The sequence below is a fragment of the Manis javanica genome, chromosome 13, assembly GCF_040802235.1.
Source record: "Manis javanica isolate MJ-LG chromosome 13, MJ_LKY, whole genome shotgun sequence".
NCBI classification, from domain to species: domain Eukaryota; kingdom Metazoa; phylum Chordata; class Mammalia; order Pholidota; family Manidae; genus Manis; species Manis javanica.
Window position 1 is genome coordinate 26127058 of NC_133168.1, and position 22607 is coordinate 26149664.

At 37.7% G+C, this 22607-nt stretch overlaps 1 protein-coding gene across 9 annotated transcripts in view; it reads right to left on the reverse strand.

The window, feature by feature from the left end:
* BCKDHB (branched chain keto acid dehydrogenase E1 subunit beta) overlaps nt 1-22607 on the reverse strand; it is a 355238-nt gene that overhangs the window by 209606 nt on the left and 123025 nt on the right. For 8 of the 9 annotated variants that reach the window (XR_012124140.1, XR_012124139.1, XR_012124144.1 and 5 more), the window contains 2 exons: nt 21021-21118; nt 19200-19310 (listed from right to left, as the gene is read on the reverse strand). Coding sequence is in view for 4 of the 9 variants with exons in the window: in XM_073219362.1 (XP_073075463.1) it covers nt 19200-19310; nt 21021-21118 (209 nt within the window). In the remaining 5 variants the exon portion in view is untranslated. The remainder of the gene's footprint in view (nt 1-19199; nt 19311-21020; nt 21119-22607) is intronic. The other variant, XR_012124142.1, reaches the window with a different exon arrangement.

The following is a 22607-nucleotide window of genomic DNA, read 5'->3' on the forward strand; positions in this document are numbered from 1 at the left end:
ACAAAAAACAAATAATCCAATTAAAAATGGGCAGAGGAACTGAACAGACAGTTCTCCAAAAAAGAAATACAGATGGCCAACAGACACATGAAAAGATGCTTCACATCGCTGATTATCAGAGAAATGCAAATTAAAACTACAATGAGATATCACCTCACACCAGTAAGGATGGCTGCCATCCAAAAGACAAACAACAACAAATGTTGGCAAGGCTGTGGAGAAAGGGGAACTCTCATACTCTGCTGCTGGGAATGTAAATTAGTTCAACCATTGTGGAAAGCAGTATGGAGGTTCATCAAAATGCTCAAAACAGACCTACCATTTGACCCAGGAATTCCACTCCTAGGAATTTACCCTAAGAACGCAGCAATCAAGTTTGAGAAAGACAGATGCACCCCTATGTTTATCGCAGCACTATTTACAATAGCCACGAATTGGAAGCAACCTAAATGTCCATCAATAGATGAATGGATAAAGAAGATGTGGTACATATACACAATGGAATACTACTCAGCTATAAGAAGAAGGCAAATCCTACCATTTGCAGCAACATGGATGGAGCTGGAGGGTATTATGCTCAGTGAAATAAGCCAAGCGGAGAAAGAGAAATACCAAATGATTTCACTCATCTGTGGAGTGTAAGAACAAAGGAAAAACTGAAGGAACAAAACAGTCCATTCTTGGGTTCTGTGATTCCGCTGCTAACAGGTACCAAAGGGAAAGGGACTGGGGAGGATGGGTGGGTAGGGAGGGATAAAGGGGGGAAGAAGAAAGGGGGTATTAAGATTAGCATGCATGGGGGGGAGGGAGAAAGGGGAGGGCTGTACAACACAGAGAAGACAAGTAGTGATTCTTCAACATTTTGCTATGCTGATGGACAGTGAGTGTATAAAGTGGTTTATACGGGGGACCTGGTATAGGGGAGAGCCTAGTAAACATAATATTCTTCATGTAAGTGTAGATTAAAGATTTTTTAAAAAAAGGAAAGAAAGAAAAGGAGGATTACTCCTTGATAGGATAAAACTAATGGTAAATGAATGATTAACGCATGCTTTAAATATCCTTAGTTTTGATCACTTAAAGGGTGTCAGATGATCGGCTATGGAGGTTCACTTTTCTGATAATATTCCTTTCTCTTAAAAAAAAAAAAAGCAGTTCCTGTGTGGTGACTTCCAATGAGTTCTAGACAATGGTAAAAAGGGCATATCAACGTGTGGGCAAAGGGTCTGTTTGTGTTTATACAGAAGATCAAAGCCTAATTTGGCTACCCAGAAAATAAACTATGATACGATATGAAGAAGAACTTCCAACATCAGCACTCTCTGGAAGACTCATATCAGAAGATGATCATCAAAAAACCTCCACAAAGATCCAGGCCATGCTGCATCCATCCCACCGTTTCCTGGACTTGCCATTGGAATGAAGAAGGAGATATCTAAGCTGGCCTGTGCATACAGTAAAACAACAAATTTGACTGGATCTATACTATTGGAACTCAACCAAGAATTAGGAGAAGTGCAAGTTGAAGAACTCCAAAATCTTACGACTACAGACTATCTACGGTTAAAAGAACATATGGGTTGTGAACAGTTCCCAGGAATGGGTTGTTTTAATTTGTCTGATTTCTCTCAGACTCTTCAAGTACAGTTGGACAATATCTATCATATCATAGACAAATTTTCACAAATGCCTAGGGTGCCTAACTGGTTTTCTTGGCTTCACTGGAGATGGCTGGTAATTATAGATCTGCTTTGGTTATGTAACCGTATTCCTATTATGTTAATGTGTGTGTGCAATTTAGTTAGTAGTTTAAAACCTGTACATGCTTAAGTTACTCTACAAGAAGATATGTCAAAGAAATAATCAATCCTCCCATGTTTTCTTCCGTCTGCTACCTCTATAGCTTTTCTTCTTCCTTTCTAATTACAACCCTTAAATAGAATTCATGGCTCATATTGAATTTACCGAGTATCATAATTCCTCCAAGTGGTAAAGATACCTCAAGACAAATGCTGTGCATAGAGGCCACAGGGCATAAATATGCAAAGAAGTAAAAAGCTAACCTTTTCAAACAATATGGCTTCTCTCTCACTTACCAACTTTACATCTCCCTGTATGGCCCAGGAAGATGACTGGTTAGCCAGAGACGAGTAAGATTCCTCAAGGGAGGAACAACCTAAGACAGGCACAGTCACAGGGGGGCCATCAGGTGAGAAATTGGGGATCAACAGTGGTGAAGCTTAGAACCTCACCCCCCTGTTTTGAGAGAAATCTTCTGCATCCATGGATGTTTTAATGCCTTTGTCTAGCTTGGATTAACACATAGTCTACAGGCACACACCAGATCATCTACAATTGCTCTCTTACAACACTAAACTATGTTTTCTACCTTTATCTTGCATCTACCTGCCACTTCAGCATTTTATTAAAAATAAAAATAATAATAATAATAAAGGGAGAAATGTGGGATCCACATATAAATCAAGTATAAAAATCAAATGAATATTCATATTTGACCTAATTGTTTATAGTTCATAATGCGTGATCAAAACCGAAAGTTTCTGTGATGACTGCCTTTGTACTGTTCACCATGTAAGAACTTATTCACTATGTAAGAATTTGTTCACCATGTTAAGAACTTGTTCGTTATGCTTCAGAAGATTGGAGACTAACGAGAATTAGGGTTGAGATGGATTAATGATTGTGCATTGAGCATTGACTCCCCTATACAGAAATTTATTGTTGTTAACAACCATTTGATCAATAAATATGAGAGATGCCCTCAAAAAACAGAAAAAAAGAAAAAAAAATTCAGCAGTGAAACCATCTAGTCCAGGGTTTTTTTTTTTTTGATTACCAATTCATTTTCCTTGCTGGTAATTGGTCTTTACAGATTTTCTCCTGAATCAGCCTTGAAAGGTTATATTTTTCTAGAAAGTTGCCCATTTCTTCTAGGTTATCCAGTTTGTTGCATATAATTTTTCATAGTATTCTGTCATAATTCTTTGTATTTCTGTTGTTTCCGTAGTGATTTTTCCTTTCTTATTTCTGATTCTATTTATGTGTGTCAACTTTCTTTTTTCCTTGATAAGTCTGGGTAGGGGTTTGTCTATTTTGCTTATTTTCTCAAACAAACAACCCTTGGTTTCATTGATTTTTTTCTGTTGTTTTACTCTTCTCTATTTTATTTATTTCTGCTCTAATCTTTATTAATGCTCCTCCTTCTAGCTTAGGGTTTCATTTTCATTTTTCTTTAGTTGTGAGTTTAGATTATTTGGGACTGCTCTTGTTTTTTAAGTAGGCCTGTATTGCTATGTACTTCTTTCTTTGAACCACTTTTGCTTATCTCACTTATTTTGAACCATTGTACTTTTGTTTTCATTTGCCTCCATGTATTGCCTGAATTCTGTTTTGATTTGTTCATTGATCCATTGAATATTTAGACCATGTTGTTTAGCTTCCATGTGTTTGTAGGCTTTTTTGTTCATGTGACTGATTTCTAGTTTCATACTGCTGTGATCTGAAAATTTGCCTGGTATAATTTTAATCTCTTTTTAATTTATTGAGGCTCTTTTTGTGTCCTAATATTTGGTCTAATCTGGAGAAAATTCCATGTGCACTTGAGGAAAGTGTGTATCCTGCTGCTTTTGGATGGAATGTTCTGTATATATCTGTTAAGCCCATCTCTTCTAATGTGCCATTCAACATGTGTTTCCTTAATTTTCTGTCTGGATGATCTATCCATTGATGTAAGTGGGGTGTTAAAATATCCTAATATGACTGTGTTGTTATTTCTCCCTTTAGGTCTGTTAGTATTTGTTTTACATATTTAAATGCTCCTATGTTGGCTGCATAAGTATTTACAATTCTTACATCATCTTGTTGAACTGACCCCTTTATCATTATGGAATGTCTCGCATTACTTTCTTTGTCTTGAAGTCTATTTTGTCTGATATAAGTACTGTTACTCCTGCTTTTCTCTCCCTATTATTTTCATGAAGTATCTTTTTTCATTCCTTCACTTTCAGTCTATGTATATCTTTAGGTCTGAAATGAGTCTATTGTAGGCAGCGTATAGATGGGTCTCATTTCTTATCCATTCTGCCACCCTGTATCTTTTGATTGGTGCATTCAGTCCACCTATATTTAAGGTAGGTATAGGTACGTACTGATGGTTATTTTATTGTTTTCTGGTTGTTTTTGTAATTCTCTAATCCTTTCTTCCTTATATTCTATTATTATATGATAGTTTTCTTTACTCTTGTAAATGGATTTCTTTTTTTAAATTTGTGTGTATCTATTACAGGCTTTAGGTTTCTGGTTACTCTAAGATTTATAGACAGCTTTCTAACTATCTAACAGTCTATATTACAATTATGGTCATTCTACTTCAAACACAATTTAAAAGTACTTCTTTTTTATTCTTTTCCTCCACTGCACAAGTGTGCTGGCTGGCACAGGTGCACTGAGCCACTGAGTTTGAGAGTTTAGAGCTGGCTCCCACAAGCACTTGTCCAGGTGAGCTGAAGGAGGGCCTGGAGGGCCAGGAAAGCCAGAGAGTCAGGAAAGTGGAGAGCTGAGAAAGTGTCTGCCCTCTACCTGTCACAAAATCAGACTGCTGCTGGGCCAAGTGGCTGGGCAGGGCAGGTACACAGCGGAGCACCACTGCAGAGCCGGGCTGCCTGCAAGGGAGGTGGGAAGTTTAGAGCTGGCTCCTCCAAGCACTGACCAAGAGAACTGATGGCAGACAAGGAGAAATGGGGAAGTGTCATCCCCTCCCCGTTTGCCAGCTGGCAAAGTCAGACCACTGCTGAGCAGAGCAGGAGGGTGGGCAAGTGCCCACAGGAGCACCTCCATGGGGTTAAGCCACTAGTGAGGAAGACAGAGCTTTTTGGAGCTGGCTCCCAAGGGCATCCAAAATTCGGGCTGAGTAAGGGCTGGGAAATCATCGTTTCCTTGCCCTTTCTCCTCTGGAGAGAGCTCCCTCCAACTCCCACCCTTCTGCAACACTTTCCGCTGCTGGTAAATCTTTTAAACTGCTGCCTCTGTGTTGGGCCTCAATGAGACAGACAGGGCATGCGGATCCTCCTCAAGGAAAAGGAATCTCAGCCCCCAGAGTGCTCCAACTCTCAGGTGTCCAGCCTCATTAATCACCAAAGCCCACTGCAATGTGGACTCTCCCAGAACATATCTTCAGGGCCAGGTGTGCCAGATTCCTGAGTATTTATTCCCCTCTCTACTCCACTCCTCTCCCTCCTGCTTATGGGCTGGGATGGAGTAAGGGCTTGGGTCCAGATCTGTCTCCCAGTTTACCCTTCTCTGTGTGGGTCTCTCTTCTTCCCCAGGTGTAGGCAATCAGTTCTGCAGTCTTCAGGTCATTGTCAAGGTGAGCTGTACTTGCTGTAGTTGCTCCCTAGGAGAGTATGTGGGAGGAAGTGTTCAACTGCCATCCTACTTCACATCTTTTTGCTGCCTTGTGCATTACAGTTTTAATTTCCATGTCCAAATGATTAAAGCAATTGAGCAATTTTTCATGTATTTATTGGCCATTTGGATGTCTTACTTTGTGAAAAAGCCTTCTCAAGCCTTTTGCCCAGTATCTATTGGGATACATGGCTATCTGCATGGATATACATGTGGATATTTTTCCTTTTGATTATAGCAGTTCTTTATATTTCAGGGTAAAAGTTTCCATCAGTTTCTACAAATCTATTTACTCTCCTATGGGAGCCCTTTGAGGACTAAATATTTTAATATTAATGTCCAGTTTTATCATCCTTTTTAATATGTGTTTGTATTTTTTTGTTTTGTTCAATAAATCTTTGCCTACCCAAGATCATAACAATATTCAGTGATCCTCCCAAGACATTTATGATTTTTCTTTCATAATTAGATCTGCAGTCCACTTGGAATTGATGTTTGAGTGGTTAAGGATTAACATAATTGGCTTCCACAGTGCCCAATAAACCAGCATCATTTATTCAGCATCACCTTTTCCTCTCTGAATTGCACTGTCACCTTTTTCCTGAATCAGATGACCAACTCTGTTTTTGGACTCTTTAGTATATTCCATTGATCCATTTGTCTACCTTTATACCAATACAATATTGTAATTACTATAATGTTACAACACATTTAATAATTAAGTACTTCAGCTCTTCAAGACTGCCTTGCCTATTCTTAACCCTATAATCAATTAACATGGTATGTGCTTCACTTTGTTTGAATCTTAACTGCCTGAATAATGTTATGATTTTGTGCATAAAGTTCTCACACATGAATCACTCAGTTTCTCCCTTAATGACTTTTTAATGTTTTACAAACATTACCAGTTCTCTTAAAAGTTCCCTCTAGCATGACTTTAGCTGAATGCTGAAACTTGTGATGTGTATCTTCATAACCATTCAGTTCAATAGAAGTACTAATTCCTGTTTATCTTAACAACCCATGGGTAAATGTAAATTACTTAATTTGTAGGAAGTTGGGACTTTTCCAGTTGTCTTTTTCTAACTAGATTCCAGTATTGTCAGACATACTCTAAAGGACTTCAAACTTTTGAAATTTGTTAAGGTTATGTTTATGTCCCAGCATCTGGTCAATTTTGACAAATGTTCCATATTCAATTGAGCCAGACTTCTTTGGTAACAATTTCATGATGTATATAAATATCGAATCACTTACGTTATGCACTTGAAATGAATACAATATTGTCGGTCAATTATTCTTCAATAAAAAAAGATGATTTCCTGCACATCTGGATATACAATGAGGACAGATTTATTAACTGTGTGCTCAGATCTTCTATATATTTACCATTATCTCTTTGATCAATTTTTAAGAGGGATGTCAAAGTCTCCCACTATTATTGTGGATATGTCTATATCTCCTTGTAGTTTCATATTTTATTTGTTTTATACATCTTAAAGCCATGCTACACTATTTAGGATGGAAGATTTAAGACTGACATCTTCATGGTGGACTAATTCCACTAGAATTATGAAATGTTCCTCTTTATTTCTAGTTGTGCTTCTTGCCTTAAAAACTTTATTTGAAGTTAGCACAACTACATAAATATTTTCTGTCCCTTTCAACTTTTCTGTGTCCTCATATTTAAAACATGTGTCTTTTAAGGTGCATGTTGTTAGTGGTGTTTTTTAATGAAGTCTGACAATCAGGATTTTACTAGGATCATTTAACCCATTTGCATTTGATTTAATTACATATATACCTGGGTATCTGTCATCTTACTGCTTCCTATTGACACCTGTTTTTTGTACATATTTTCCTTTCTTTTAGTTTAACCAAATATTTGTATTAATCTACAATTCCCTTTTTACCTTTCTGGATTTACTTTCACTATTTCAGTTGCTAACTCTACAGGTTACAACATGCATCCTTGACTTATTATAATCTAATAAAAATTTAACACTTAATTCTAGAACAGAAAATTAAGCCCCTATAAGCCCATCCTGACTTTCTTCCAGGATCATTTTTTCCTTTTAAGTAACTCCTTTATAAGTGTTTGTTTTAGTGAAAATGTGCTGGTGATCAATTCTCTCAATTTCTATTTTCCTTAACTTTTTCTGTCATCTTAACTTTAAAAGGATCTTTGCACTGGGTATAGAACTCTAGCTTGGCATTTTCAGCAATTTAAGATGTCACTCCACTGTGTACATGGATATGGTCTTCTTTCAATATATCCTTCTTATAGGTATCTTGAGTATGTTGATGATATTGTTTCTGACCAATTCATTATCTCTTCTCCTTCTGGAATTCAAATTGTATGTGGGACAGACCTTCCAATCAGATCCAAGTGTGTTTTATGGTCTTTTCTGTTTTAGTCTTATTTTTTTCAGTTTACTTCAGTATGGACATTTTCTATTAACCTGCCTTCTACTTCATCTAGTACTATCATCTACTAAGCCCAACATGTGTAAATATGTCAAACTGTTTTGGCTTCTACAATATCTGAAACACATATATGCACATTCTCTAGGATAATTCTCTATCTTCTTACCTTTTTTGTTCCCTTTCCTCTATGTTCCTGTAGGGAAGTTGGTAGATATAAATTTGTCACAAGACATTTGTCATAAAACACAGCGCTAACCCAACCAAATATGGCCAACTAATATACAATAAAGGAGCCATGGATATACAATGGGGAAATGACAGCCTCTTCAACAGATGATGTTGGCAAAACTGGACAGTTACATGTAAGAGAATGAAACTGGATTATTGTCTAACCTCATACACAAAAGTAAACTCGAAATGGATCAAAGACCTGAATGTAAGTCATGAAACCATAAAACTCTGAGAAGACAACATAGGCAAAAATCTCTTGAATATAAACATAAGCAACTTTTCCTGAATGCATCTCCTGGAAGTTGGGGTTCCTATGGCCAGGATCCTCACTGAACTAAAAACCACCTGATGATGTAACTGGCCTGTTGCTAGGCTACCGCCTCCACACCCATAGGCAATAAGCTATTATTGCACAATACAGAGGGCTCAGCCCAGTGCTCTGGGCAGAGGCAGAGATGCTAGTGCTTGACCTACTATCACCAGGAGAGCTAGCCGGGTAATAAACCCTTTCACCCCAAGAACGTTTTACCATCATTTTCTTTGGTCACATTGAATTCATAGTGAACTTGCCCAGGGCTGAAACCCATTGGCAAGACAGTTCCTAAACAAAATAATCACAAAGTCTTTGTCTGCTAACTCCAACATCTGGAATACCTGTGTTTCTGCCAGTGTTTGTATTTTCTCTCGGTTTTTTGACCAAATGGTCCTACCTCTTCATATACTTAACCTTTTTTTTAAATGCTGATTCAGAGGTTCCAGACGATGGAAGAACTGACTTCCTGTTCTGCTGGGCAGACAGAGCAGATGGTAAATTGCATTAACCCAGTAAGGATCTGATATGGGTAGAGGCTGTGTTGTGGATTTGGGAAAGTTTGATCTACTTCTGATTTGCATCCAATCCTAAGGCCAGACTCCACAGCTTTTAATTGAGACTATGAATGATATTTATCAGTTCAACCTTAACCAATGGCTCAGCTTTTCAGGTATTTTCTGCTTAGTTCCCACCATACACAGCTTTGGAATTTGGCAAATATCTTGAGAGGCAAGTCAACTGTGTGTTTACGACCCCTTAAGTTTCCAATTCTGTCATTACAGCCCCATGAAGGGTGAGTTCTACACACCTGAATAGCTGGCTTCTCACTGAGGCTTAATTAACAGATGGCCCCAAGGAAAAAGCAGCTGCAGATCACTGCAGATTTACCACTCATTTCAGAGCATTCAGCTCTCATCACAGATGTTCTTGAGCCACTCCACCTTTACCCATATCCCCACTCCCCAGAACAGGTCTCTGTCACCTAAGCACCTCAAAACTGAGGATTTCTATTTCACTTGCGAAGGCTTCTAGCTTAGCTTCTAATTATCAGGTTCAGAACTGAATAGATAAATTGGTTACAGTTTTAGGTCCACTCAAGTCTCTAATTTTGTAGCTTCCCTGAGAAAATTCAAAAACTTTGCTTGTTTCTCTTTGCCCAAGCAAATTTTCAGGCTTATAACTCCCAAGCAATGCTTCAAGGCTTAAGCAAAAAGTATGACTATGATTTTAAATCATAGTTAAATTCAGATTAAAATAACCAATTCTCAACTGTCCCCAAGTCATATTACTATGTACAGTATGCTAATGTATGTGTCCAATAAATCATTATTACCTTTAACAGGTTTTCCTTGATTAGGTATTCCAAAAGATGCACTTTGGTGTTCAGTTTAACATGTAATGAATAAAGCTGATAGATATAAATTTGTCACAAGACATTTGTCATAAAACACAGCGCTAACCCAACCAAATATGGCCAACTAATATACAATAAAGGAGCCATGGATATACAATGGGGAAATGACAGCCTCTTCAACAGATGATGTTGGCAAAACTGGACAGTTACATGTAAGAGAATGAAATTGGATTATTGTCTAACCTCATACACAAAAGTAAACTCGAAATGGATCAAAGACCTGAATGTAAGTCATGAAACCATAAAACTCTTAGAAGACAACACAGGCAAAAATCTCTTGAATATAAACATAAGCAACTTTTCCTGAACGCATCTCTTGGGGCAAGGGAAAACAAAATCAAAAATGAGCAAATGGTAATACATCATGCTAAAAAGCTTCTGTACAGCAAAGGACACTATCAGCAGAAAAAGAAGGCATCCTACAGTATGGGAGAATATATTTGTAAATGACATAACTCACAAGGGGTTAACATCCAAAATATATAAAGAACTCATAGATTTAAGATGGCAGTGTGAGAAAAGAGACAGAGGCTTCCTCCTAAAACCGTATACAATTAGAAAATATAGTTGGTGCAACTAATCCGGAGAGAGCAACAGGAAAGAGAACTGTGCCACACTGCACACACCTGGAGAAAAGAGCAGAACTCATGGAACAGAGTAACGTACCAGAGCCGTAGCCCAGTGGGACCCAAGCCCTTCCCCCACCCCAGCTCATTGGCAAGTGTAAGAGAAACAGAACAGGGAGGGAGTGGAAGGCCTGGGACTCCTGAATATCTAGTTCAGGAGATCTGCTCTGGGAGCACAAACCTACATTTCATGGTGCTTTCATGAGACTCACATGACTACCGGGTTGGAAAGTTAATACAGGCAGAATTCCTGGAGAAACTGAGATTCCAGCAGCTTGTAGAAAGCAGGGATCCATATCCAGCTGATCTGGGACAAAAGCTTATACCTGTGTGCTCAGCCCACAGGTTCAGGCAGTGGAAGCAGGCATAGCAGCAGGGAAACAGGAAACAGCTCTTTCCTCCCCTCAGGCACCAAAACTGCTCCCCTGGGACCCCCAACATTGTTTCAGGGGCTGAGCAGCTCCAGACTAGAGCTTCTGGACACTAGAGGGCGCCATATACAAATATGAAACACCAAAGGAACCTGGTCCAGAGTAAATTATTAATATAACTCCAGAGAAAGATTTAAATGACATGAACCTCATGGCTCTTCCTGACAGGGAGTTCAAAATAAAAATCAACATGCTAATGGAGGTATGGAAAGACATCCAGGAACTCAGGAATGAATTCGGGTCAGAGATCCAATCACTGAAGAACACGATGGAGGGTATTAAAAGCAGGTTGGATATGGTGGAGGAGACAATAAATGAAATAGAAACTAGAGAAGAGAAATACAAAGAACCTGAGGCCCAGAGAGAAAAAAGGCTCTAAAAGAATGAAAGAATATTGACAGAACTGTGTGACCAATCCAAACGGAACAATATTAGCATTATAGGGCTACCAGAAGAAGAAGAAGAAAGACAGAAAGGGATAGAAAGTATCTTTGAGGAGCTAGTTGCTGAAAACTTCCCCAATCTGGGGGGAAGAAGATAGTCTCTCAGGCCATGGAGAACCACAGATCTCCCAACACAAGGGACCCAAGGAAGAAAACACCAAGACATAAAGTAATTAAACTGGCAAAGATCAAGGATAAGGACAGACTATTAAAAACAGCCAGAGAGAGAAATAAATCACATACAAAGGAAAGCCCATCACGTTAACATCAGACTTCTCAGCAGAAACCTTACAGGCCAGAAAGGAGTGGCATGACGTATTTAATGCCATGAAGCAGGAGGGCCTGGAACCACAATAACTTTATCCAGCAAGATTATCATTTAAATTGGAAGGAGGGATTAAACAATTTCCAGATAAGCAAAAGCTGAGAGAATTTACCTCCCACAAACCATCTATGCAGTCTATTTTGGACGGACTGCTATAGATGGAAGTGTTCCTAAGGTTTAATAGCTGTTACCAGAGGAAATAAAACCACAGCAAAGAAAGTAGAACAGCTAATTACTAAACAAATGCATAATTAAAAAAACTATCCCCAAAGTCACTCAAGGGATAGACAAAGAACACAGAATATGATACCTAATACATAAAGAATGGAGGAGGAAGAAAAAGGAGGAGAAAAAAAAAAAAAAGAACCTTTACATTGTGTTTGTAACAGCATATTAAGTGAGGTAAGTTAGACTCTTAGATAGTAAGGAAATGAACCTTGAACTTTGGTAAGTACGAATCTAAAGCCTGCAATGACAATAAGTACATATCTTTCAATAATCACCCTAAATGAAAATGAACTGAATGCACCAATCAAAAGACACAGAGTAATAGAATGGATAAAAAAGCAAGACCCATCTACATGCTGCTTACAAGAGACTCACCACCAACCCAAAGACATGCACAGACTAAAAGTCAAGGAAGGAAAAAGATAATTCATGCAAACAACAGGGAGAAAAAAACAGGGGTTGCAGTACTAGTATCAGACAAAATAGACTTCAAAACAAAGTAACAAAAGATAAAGAAGGACATTACGTAATGATAAAGGGGTCAGTCCAACAAGAGGATATAACCATTATAAAGATATATGCACCCAATACAGGAGCACCAGCATATGTGAAACAAATACTAACAGAATTAGAGGAGGAAATAGAATGTGATGCATTCATTTTAGGAGACTTCAACACACCACTCACTCCAATGGATAGATGCACCATACAGAAAATAAGTAAGGACACAGAGGTACTGAACAACACACTAGAACAGATGGACCTCATACACATCTACAGAACTCTAAATCCAAAAGCAACAGGAATACACATTCTTCTCAAGTGCACATGGGACATTCTCCAGAATAGACCACATACTAGGCCACAAAAAGAGCCTCAGTAAATTCAAAAAGACTGAAATTCTATCAACCAACTTTTCAGACCACAAAGGTATAAAACTAGAAATAAATTGTATAAAGAAAGCAAAAAGGCTCACAAACACATGGAGGCTTAACAACATGCTCCTAAATAATGAATGGACAAATGACCAAATGAAAATAGACATCAAGCAATATATGGAAACAAATAACAACACAAAGCCCCAACTTCTGCGTGATGCAGCAAAAGCAGTCTTCAGATGAAAGTATATAGCAATCCACAGATATTTAAAGAAGGAGGAACAATCCCAAATGAGTAGTCTAAAGTCACAATTATCAAAATTGGAAAAAGATGAACAAATGAGGCCTAAAGTCAGCAGAAGGAGGGACATAATAAAGATCAGAGGAGTAATAAATAAAATTGACAAGAATAAAACAATAGAAAAAATCAATGAAACCAAGAGCTGGTTCTTTGAGAAAATAAACAAAATAGATAAGCCTCTAGCCAGTCTTAGTAACTGAAAAAAAGAATCAACACACATCAATAGAATCAGAAACAAGAAAGGAAAAATCACAATGGACCCCACAGAAATACAAAGAATCATTAGAGGATACTATGAAAACCTATATGCTAACAAGCTGGAAAATCTAGAAGAAATGGACAACTTCCTAAAAAAATACAACTTTCCAAGACTGACCAAGGTAGAAACACAAAATCTAAACAGACCAATTACCAGCAACGAAACTGAAGTGCTAATCAAAAAACTACCCAAGAACAAAACCCCCAGGCCAGATGGATTTACCTCAGAATTTTATCAGACATACAGAAGTGATATAATATAATAACCATTCTCCTTAAAATTTTCCAGAAAATAGAAGAGAAGGGAATACTCCCAAACTCATTCTATGAAGCCAACATCACCCTAATACCAAAACCAGGCAAAGACCTCACCGAAAAAGAAAACTACAGACCAATATCCCTGATGAATGTAGATGCAAAAATACTGAACAAAATATTAGCAAACCTAATTCAAAAATACATCAAAAGGATCATACACCATGACCAAGTGGGATTCATCCCAGGGATGCAAGGATGGTACAACATTTGAAAATCCATCAACATCATCCATCACATGAACAAAAAGAAGGACAAAAACCACATGATCACCTCCACAGATGCTGAAAAAGCATTCGACCAAATCAACATGTGTTCATGATAAAAACTCAACAAAATGGGTATAGAGGGCAAGTATCTCAACAAAATAAAGGCCATATATGATAAACGCACAGCGAACATCATACTGAACAGCAAGAAGCTTAAAGCTTTTCCTTTAAAATCAGAAACAAGAAAGGGATGCCCACTCTCCCCACTTTTATTCAACATAGTACTGGAGGTCCTAGTCATGGCAATTAGACAAAACAAAGAAATACAAGGAATCCAGATTGGTAAAGAAGAAGTCAAACTGTCACTATTTGCAGATGACATGATACTGTATATAAAAAACCCTAAAGACTCCACCCCAAAACTACTAGAACTAATATCGGAATTCAGCAAAGTTGTGGGATACAAAATTAATACACAGAAATCTGTGGCTTTCCTATACTCTAACAATGAACTAATGGAAATAGAAATTGGGGAAACAATTCCATTCACAATTGCATCAAAAAGAATAAAATTCTTAGGTATAAACCTACCCAAGGAAGTGAAAGACCTATACCCTGGAAACTACAAGACTCTCTTAAGAGAAATTAAAGAGGACATGAATAAATGGAAGTTCATCCCATGGTCTTGGCTAGGAAGAATTAGTATCGTCAAAATGGCCATCCTGCCCAAAGCAATATACAGATTCGATGCAATCACTATCAAATTACCAACAGCATTCTTCAACAAACTGGAACAAATCGTTCAAAAATTCATATGGAAACACCAAACACCCCAAATAGCCAAAGCAACCCTGAGAAGGGATAATAAATTGGGGGGGCTCTCACACCCCAACTTCAAGCTCTACTACAAAGCCACAGTAATCAAGACAATTTGGTGCTGGCACAAGAACAGACCCACAGAACACTGGAACATAATAGAGACTCCAGACATTAACCCAAACATACATGGTCAATTAATATACGATAAAGGTGCCATGAACATACAATGGGGAAATGACAGTCTCTTCAACAGTTGGTTCTGACAAAACTGGACAGCTACATGTAAGAGAATGAAACTGGATCACTGTCTAACCCCATACACAAAAGTAAATTTGAAATGGATCAAAGACCTGAGTATAAGTCATGAAACCATAAAACTCTTAGAAAAAAACATAGGCAAAACTCTCTTCAACATAAACATGGGTGACTTCTTCATGAACATACCTCCCCGGGCAGGGGAAACAAAAGCAAAAATGAACAAGTGGGACTACATTAAGCTGAAAAGCTTCTGTACAGCAGTAGACACCATCAACAGAACAAAAAGGCATCCTACAGTACGGCACAATATATTCATAAATGACAGACCCGATAAAGAGTTGACATGCAAAATATATAAAGAGCTCATGCACCTTAACAAACAAAAAGCAAACAATCCAATTAAAAAAAGGGCAGAGGAGCTGAACAGACAGCTCTCCAAAGAAGAAGTTCAGATGGCCAGCAGGCACATGAAAAGATGTTCCACATCGCTAGTCATCAGAGAAATGCAAATTAAAACCATAATGAGATATCACCTCACACCAATAAGGATCGCCGCCATCCGAAAGACAAACAACAACAAATGTTGGCAAGGTTGTGGAGAAACAGGAAGCCTCCTACACTGCTGGTGGGAATGTAAACTAGTTCACCATTGTGGAAAGCAGTATGGAGGTTCCTCAAAAAGCTCAAAATAGAAATGCCATTTGACCAGGAATTCCACTTCTAGGAATGTACCCTAAGAACACAGCAGCCCAGTTTGGAAAAGACAGATGCACCCCTATGTTTATTGCAGCAGTATTTACAATTGCCAAGAAATGGAAGCAACCTAAGTATCCATCAGTAGATGAAGGATAAAGAAGATGTGGTACATATACACAATGGAATATTATTCAGCCATAAGAAGAAAACAAATCCTACCATTTGCAACAACATAGATGGAGCTAGAGGATATTATGCTCAGTGACATAAGCCAAGTGGAGAAAGACAAGTATCAAATGATTTCACTCATCTGTGGAGTATAAGAACAAAGGAAAAACTGAAGGAACAAAACAGCAGCAGAATCACAGAACCCAAGAACAGACTAACAGTTACCAAAGGGAAGGGGACTGGGGCGGATGGGTGGGGAGGGAGGGATAAGGGTGGGGAAAAAGAAAGGGGGCATTACAATTAGCATGTATAATGTGGGGGAGGGGTGTCACGGGGAGGGCTGTGCAACACAGAGAAGACAAGTAGTGATTCTACAGCATCTTACTACGCTGATGGACAATGATTTTAATGGGGTTTGTTGGGGGGACTTGGTGAAGGGGGGAGCCTAGTAAACATAACTGTAGATTAATAATAACAAAAAATTTTAAAAAAAGAACTCATACACCTCAACACCCTAAAAGCAAATAACTCTATTAAAAAATGTGCAGAGTATATGAACAGATAATTCTCCAAAGAAGAAATTCAGATGGCCAATGGGCACATGAAAAGATGCTCCACATCTCTAATTATCAGGGAAATATAGATTAAAACCATAATGAGATATCACCTCACGCCAATCAGGATGGCCAACATAGAAAATAATAGGAACAACAAATGCTGGTGAGAATGTGGAGAAAGGGGAACCCTCCTACACTGCTGGTAGCAATGTAAACTAGTCCAACCATTGTGGAAAGCAGTATGGAAGTTCCTAAAAAATTAAAAATAGAAATACCATTTGACCCAGGAATTACACTCCTAGGAATTTACCCTAAGAATGCAGTTTCTCAGTCTCAAAAAGACAGATGCACCCCTATGTTTATCAGAGCACTATTTACAATAGCCAAGAAATGGAAGCAACCTAAGTGTCCATCAGTACATGAATGGATAAAGGAGATGTGGTACCTATACACAATGGATTATTCAGCCATAAGAAGAAAACAAATCCTACAATTTGCAACAACATGGACAGAGCTAGAGGGTATTATGCTCAGTGAAATAAGCCAGGTGGAAAAAGACAAGTACCAAATGATTTCACTCATCTGTGGAGTATAAAAACAAAGCAAAAATGGAAGGAACAAAACAGCAGCAGAATCACAGAACCCAAGAATGGACTAACAGTTACCAAAGGGAAAGGGACTGGGAAGGGTGGGTGGGAAGGGAGGGAGAAGGGGAATAAAGGGCATTACAATTAGCACACATAATGTAGTGGGTGGGGGGCACGGGGAAGGCTGTATAGCGCAGAGAAGACAAGTAGTGATTCTATAGCTTACTAACACTGATGGACAGTGACTGTAATGAGGTATGGGGTGGGGACTTGATAATGGGGTGAGTCTAGTAACCACAATGTTGCTCATGTAATTGTATATTAATAATAGTAAAAAAAAAAAATACAGCACAAACTGAAAGAGATAATAAACAAATTTTGATTACTATGGAGTTCATAAAGATAAAGAAGAGTAGCTTCACTATAGTTAAACACAAAAAAATGCCCTATTTGTATATGAGTGTTGGGCTATCAGGCCCTCTCCTTTAATATCCTCTCCAAATTTCAGAAGAGATGTCAAGCATCAAAAATTTTTTTTGATACATGAAAACAGGACATGCTCCATGATAATCAAAAAGAGTTTCACAAATAGAGCAAAAGTAATCAAGAAATGACATGCTGGCTTTCACTATCATAACTGGAGGATCATTAACTAGAAAACGGCATGATGAAAGCACCGCAACACAAAACTATTCGTGTCGACAAGTCAGTTTTGATGCATCGCTTTTTTCACTAGTGGTCTCTGGTCCCCTCTTCCATCTTTTTCAGTAAGCAAACAAGATCACAAAAGTCAACCAGCAGATTTAATAAAAGAGGGTGTATAGTTGGGGGGATCCCATCCAAACAAATTGATATAGATACAAATAATTTCCCCTTCTTTCTTCCTCAACCTCTCCTCACTTTACATTCAGAGTGTTGGTATATTTGTGTTTTGCCAAAAGCTACTACAGATGCTTTTTGGATGTAGGTAAATTAAGGAAATATTAAATATGTGAAGGCGTTCAAAAGTACTTGTCCTGACTATGTGTCATACCCCACTGTACCATTTACACTATAAATACAACCCCAAGTGCTGCAAACAAGATGATCACTCTGGGGAAAAGCTTACCAGCCCCACTTTAACCATAATTTGAAACATCTGGCTATTGAAAAAAAACCCAGTGTCTGGCTTGATTTAAATTTTCAAATTCAAAGAATGCCTGCAAAAAGCATTCTTTTCATGCAGTTATGAATAAATCAACCTGAAATACTGCTCTTAATTGTGGAAACTATAAATATAAGGATTTAGAAATTATTGAAACCATTTATAACCATCTCAAGTGTTTAGTTGATATCAAGTCTACAGAACATTTACTATAAGAAATCTTAATTCTTCCACTAAATTATAAAATAATCCTCACCTAAAGACACTGCATTTTTACAGCAGTAGTAGCTTCAGGTTTTCATGCAACAGCCTAAGAAATGGTCTATAAAAGTTGTGAGGATTCCATAGCTCTTAAAAATAATAAACTTAAAAATCCTTACTAGTATTCAATGACTATAATAGTAAAGTAAGAGAAAAAATAATGCATGCAGTGTTACCTAAACTTTAGGAGATAAGACCATCACAAAAAAAAGAGCCTGACCTTCCCTATATACCAACATGGGAAAAGATGCACTTTACTTTATCTAGACTTTTTATCTTCATACAAAGATACTGATTATAGCCAAGTAAATAAGAACTAAACTACATTCTTGAGAGCAGGCTGTAAAGAGTCTACTTTGATAGAAAACTGAACCAGAGTAGCCAGAATCCCACAACATAGCATTCAAATTGTGATCCACAGTATTAAGGCTATGCAAAGAGAGTTCTTAAAATAATCCATTTCCATCCTTTTGGACAAGAAATGAATAAAAATCTAGCCAAACCATTTAGCTGACTATATTAAACCTAGATATCAAACCATAAACAATAATAAGTTAAAAACACAGGTAACTTCAATATCCCTGATACGCTATTTGCACCACTCTACCATTCACACAACTCAAAACTACCTGGGTGCATGAAGGACACAGTTTTACAATATTTTCAACACAGAACTACAAAAGGGAATAAACCTAAACTGATTTGTTTCCTTGAGCATTAAGCTGACTAGACAGCACTCATTTCACGCATAGTGTAAACTTCAAGGTATTTTAATCAGTTGAAAACTCTCATAAAGCTTAAAATTTCAAAATAATTCTTTGCAAACAACCAACAAATCTGGCCCAAGATTTTGAGGAAATGATACTCTATCACATTATATTCATACCTTGCAAACTGTATCCACATCCCAAGGTATTATAGTCCTCAGATCAATGACTTCACAGGACACTCCCAGCTTTTCCTGAGCCATGGAAGCTACCTCTCGGATCACATGAACCTGAATTAAGGAGAAAAACATGCAAAGATTGACTATAGAGATTCAGGTCTGAAAAATTAGTTGAATTCTGATATCATTAACAGAGATAGTGTTTAAAAACAGGGGAATTTGCATGAAGAACTAAATTTATTTTAGGAATGTTGAACCCTATATCCCTCCAAAATAGTCAAATATAGATTTCTAGAAAACAATTGGCAAGAGATTCTTACAGAAAGGGAGAGCAATCATTGCTAGACTTACTGATACTTAAGATACCAGCACACAGAAGGTAAATAAAATCACAGGAATAGGTTAAGTTTCTAGAGAAAGCGTGCAGAGGGAGAAGCAAAGGGCAAAATCAAGGAACCCTGTGGATGATCAACACTGAAGGAAACTAGAGATCACTTTTTTAAAAAATGATGAAAACACAGTTAAAGAAACAGAAGCAAAAGAAGAAAGGGTTTCATATAAAAAGTGTCATAGACCATAGCAATATGGCATAAGCGTTGGATTTACAGTTAGAAGATTAGCAATGTTAGCAGAAATAGTATTAGGAAATTAGCAGGAGCAAAGCTCATGAGGTACAAGAACATACAGGAACTACATATGAGTAGTAGAGAATTGTTTAGGTTTAGTGATAAAGGAGGGAGACATACTGGCATTTAAGGGAAAAGTAGGGTAGAGAAAAGTTACTTTTTAGATAGAGATACATACCTTTTTAATAAAAGGGACATGAAAAGGAGAAACTGAAGATGTAGGAGAGAGAGACACCAGCTAATGAGTCACAGACCTGGGGAAGTTAAAATCTAATAGAATCTGAATGAGGTCTGGAGAGGCAGTTATGGAAATCAGACCCCTCTTCTTTGAGGACAAAAGGGAAAGAGGAAAGGATTGACAGCCAAGTGATTGGTGTGAAGGAAAAGCCAGGTTATGTCTACCCACTCTAATTTCTCCGTTAAAGAGAGAAGTAAGGACACCTGCTAAGAGAGACAGAGATGTGGACAGAAGACTAAGAGAGGCGAGAAACCCCGAGGACTGCAGCTGCCCAAGCCAAAATCAAAGTGGAGAAGGAAGTGGGAAGCTGTGGTATTAAAAATGATTTTCATTATCTTCTTTATACAATGCTGTATTAAATTTTCTAAAATAAGCAAGTATTTCCTTTACATGGAGTAAAGAAAAACTGACCATTTCTTTAAAACAAAGAGATAAAAGTATAAAAGACGGCAGTCTATGGCCAGAGGGAAAAAGGGTCCTGAGTTTAAAAGTTCGCAGGTAAAGCAATCTGACAAGCACCAGAGAAAGCTGAGATAGTTCAGGGATGAGGTTTGCTAGAAAAGAGAAGAGTATGGAATTCTGAGGCTACACCACTGCACGGGTACATATCCAGGAAACTGTTCATGGGAGATGACAGCAGATGGGATGCAAATGACAGTCAACTGCAGAAATAAGTAGTGAAGACAGGTAAGGTGTACTTCATAAAAAGTATTTTCAACGAATACATTTTTGCAAACCCAGTGTATTTTTAATGGATTCACCATATGCATATTTATTTTAATATGAGTGATAAGCACCCACCTTCAATCAGAAGTCAGTACCAGATATAGATGTAGCCACGAACAAGACTTTGAGACATAAGGAAAACATCACTTTAAATTCTTCATGGTATCATGATTAAAAATGACAGCTTCCAAGCACATATGGACATTACCAACTGCTGTGAGTGCTACTGACCTGAGTGCCCCAAGCAACTAGAGTGACATCACTCCCTTCCTGTATAACTTCAGCCTGGGACAGGGGGATGTTGTACGGATCTACAGGAACTTGTTCCACTGAATATGGAACAGAAAAAAATTAAAGGTTGATTATTCTTTCTCATAAGAAATTTGTACATAAAAGAATATAGAATCTCATTATGGCCAAGATTTTATTTATTTTCCCCCAGATTCTATCAGAACTAGAATTATATAGCTCTATGACATTACTACACATATGAAAAAGTACTATATAAATGTATAAAATACATCAACTATCCTGGAAAAGAAAAAAGGATTTAAGATAAAAACTAATAAAATCTTAATGAATCATGGGCTTTTGTCAATGATAATATATCAATATTGGGTAATTAATTGTTACAAATGTACCAAACTAATGTAAGATGTTAACATGGAAACCTGGATGTGTGGGGCATATGGAAACTCTACTGTACAATCTTCATACTTGTTTCATAAATCAAAACTGTTCTAAGAAATAGAGTTTAAAAAGCTTTAATATGCTAATACTTTATTGTACTAAAGCTCTCAGACTAGTTTTTTATAGAGAAGCAAATAGTAGAAAAACAGAAAAATCACACAGTACAGCCAAATTTTAAGTATATTTTAGTTTTGCACCTTGCATTTATCAGCACTGCATCAACCATATCAGTCAATACAACACCTTAATTTTCAAAGCTGAATCCTATAGACCTCAAAGAATTATACTAAATTAGTTCCACCAGACGAAAAGGAAGAAGCAGCCACTAGTATCCCAGTGAAAACCATTTCATGATTTCTCTGCCCAACTATGTACAAGCAATATAGAGGTGACTGAAGTTAAGAGGAAATTGTATGGTGAATTTCTCAATGAAATTGATTTGGAAAATTTGATGGAATTGTCCCATTATGTTGGGAAGCCCTCTTGGATTCCAATGGGAGCAGTATAACAGTGGAAGTGGTGGGAAAAAATGAAGTCCACTTTTGTTCCCCAAAGTCTTTTTATTATCATTGTTATATAATCTTTTTTAATTCAAAGAGCACAAAAAGGTTCCCTTAGCAGCCCATTAAGCCATTCCATCCCCACTGCTCAGAACTAACCAACACCAGCAATCCCTGACTATCTGCAGTAGATGGCTTTCAGTCTGTCGTCCAAGCTCCTTATCCTCTTTATACATTAGGCAACACCCCATCTGATGAGGCAGGGCCCTCTGCCCACTACAGAAGGCCCACATAGTCACTTTCCCAGCTTCACTTGCAAATAGGGCACAAAACATAAGCTCTGACAATCAAATGCACCTATGCCAGATTCTGAACTGTAAACAGATGACAAAAAAGAGCAGCAAGTATCCAGAATACATTCCAGAGTACTGATAACACTGGCCAAAACTCCAGCAGAAGTCTCAGTGGTCTCAGTCATTCAGACTGCACACCCACATCCACCGACAGGGTGTCTTCGTGGAACACGTCAAGCAGTAGACTTTGGGCATTACTTCTAATTCTATAGGCACTCCAGAGATTTCAGAGTTATTTACTATCTTTCAAGTGATCTTTTTTACTTATATTGGAC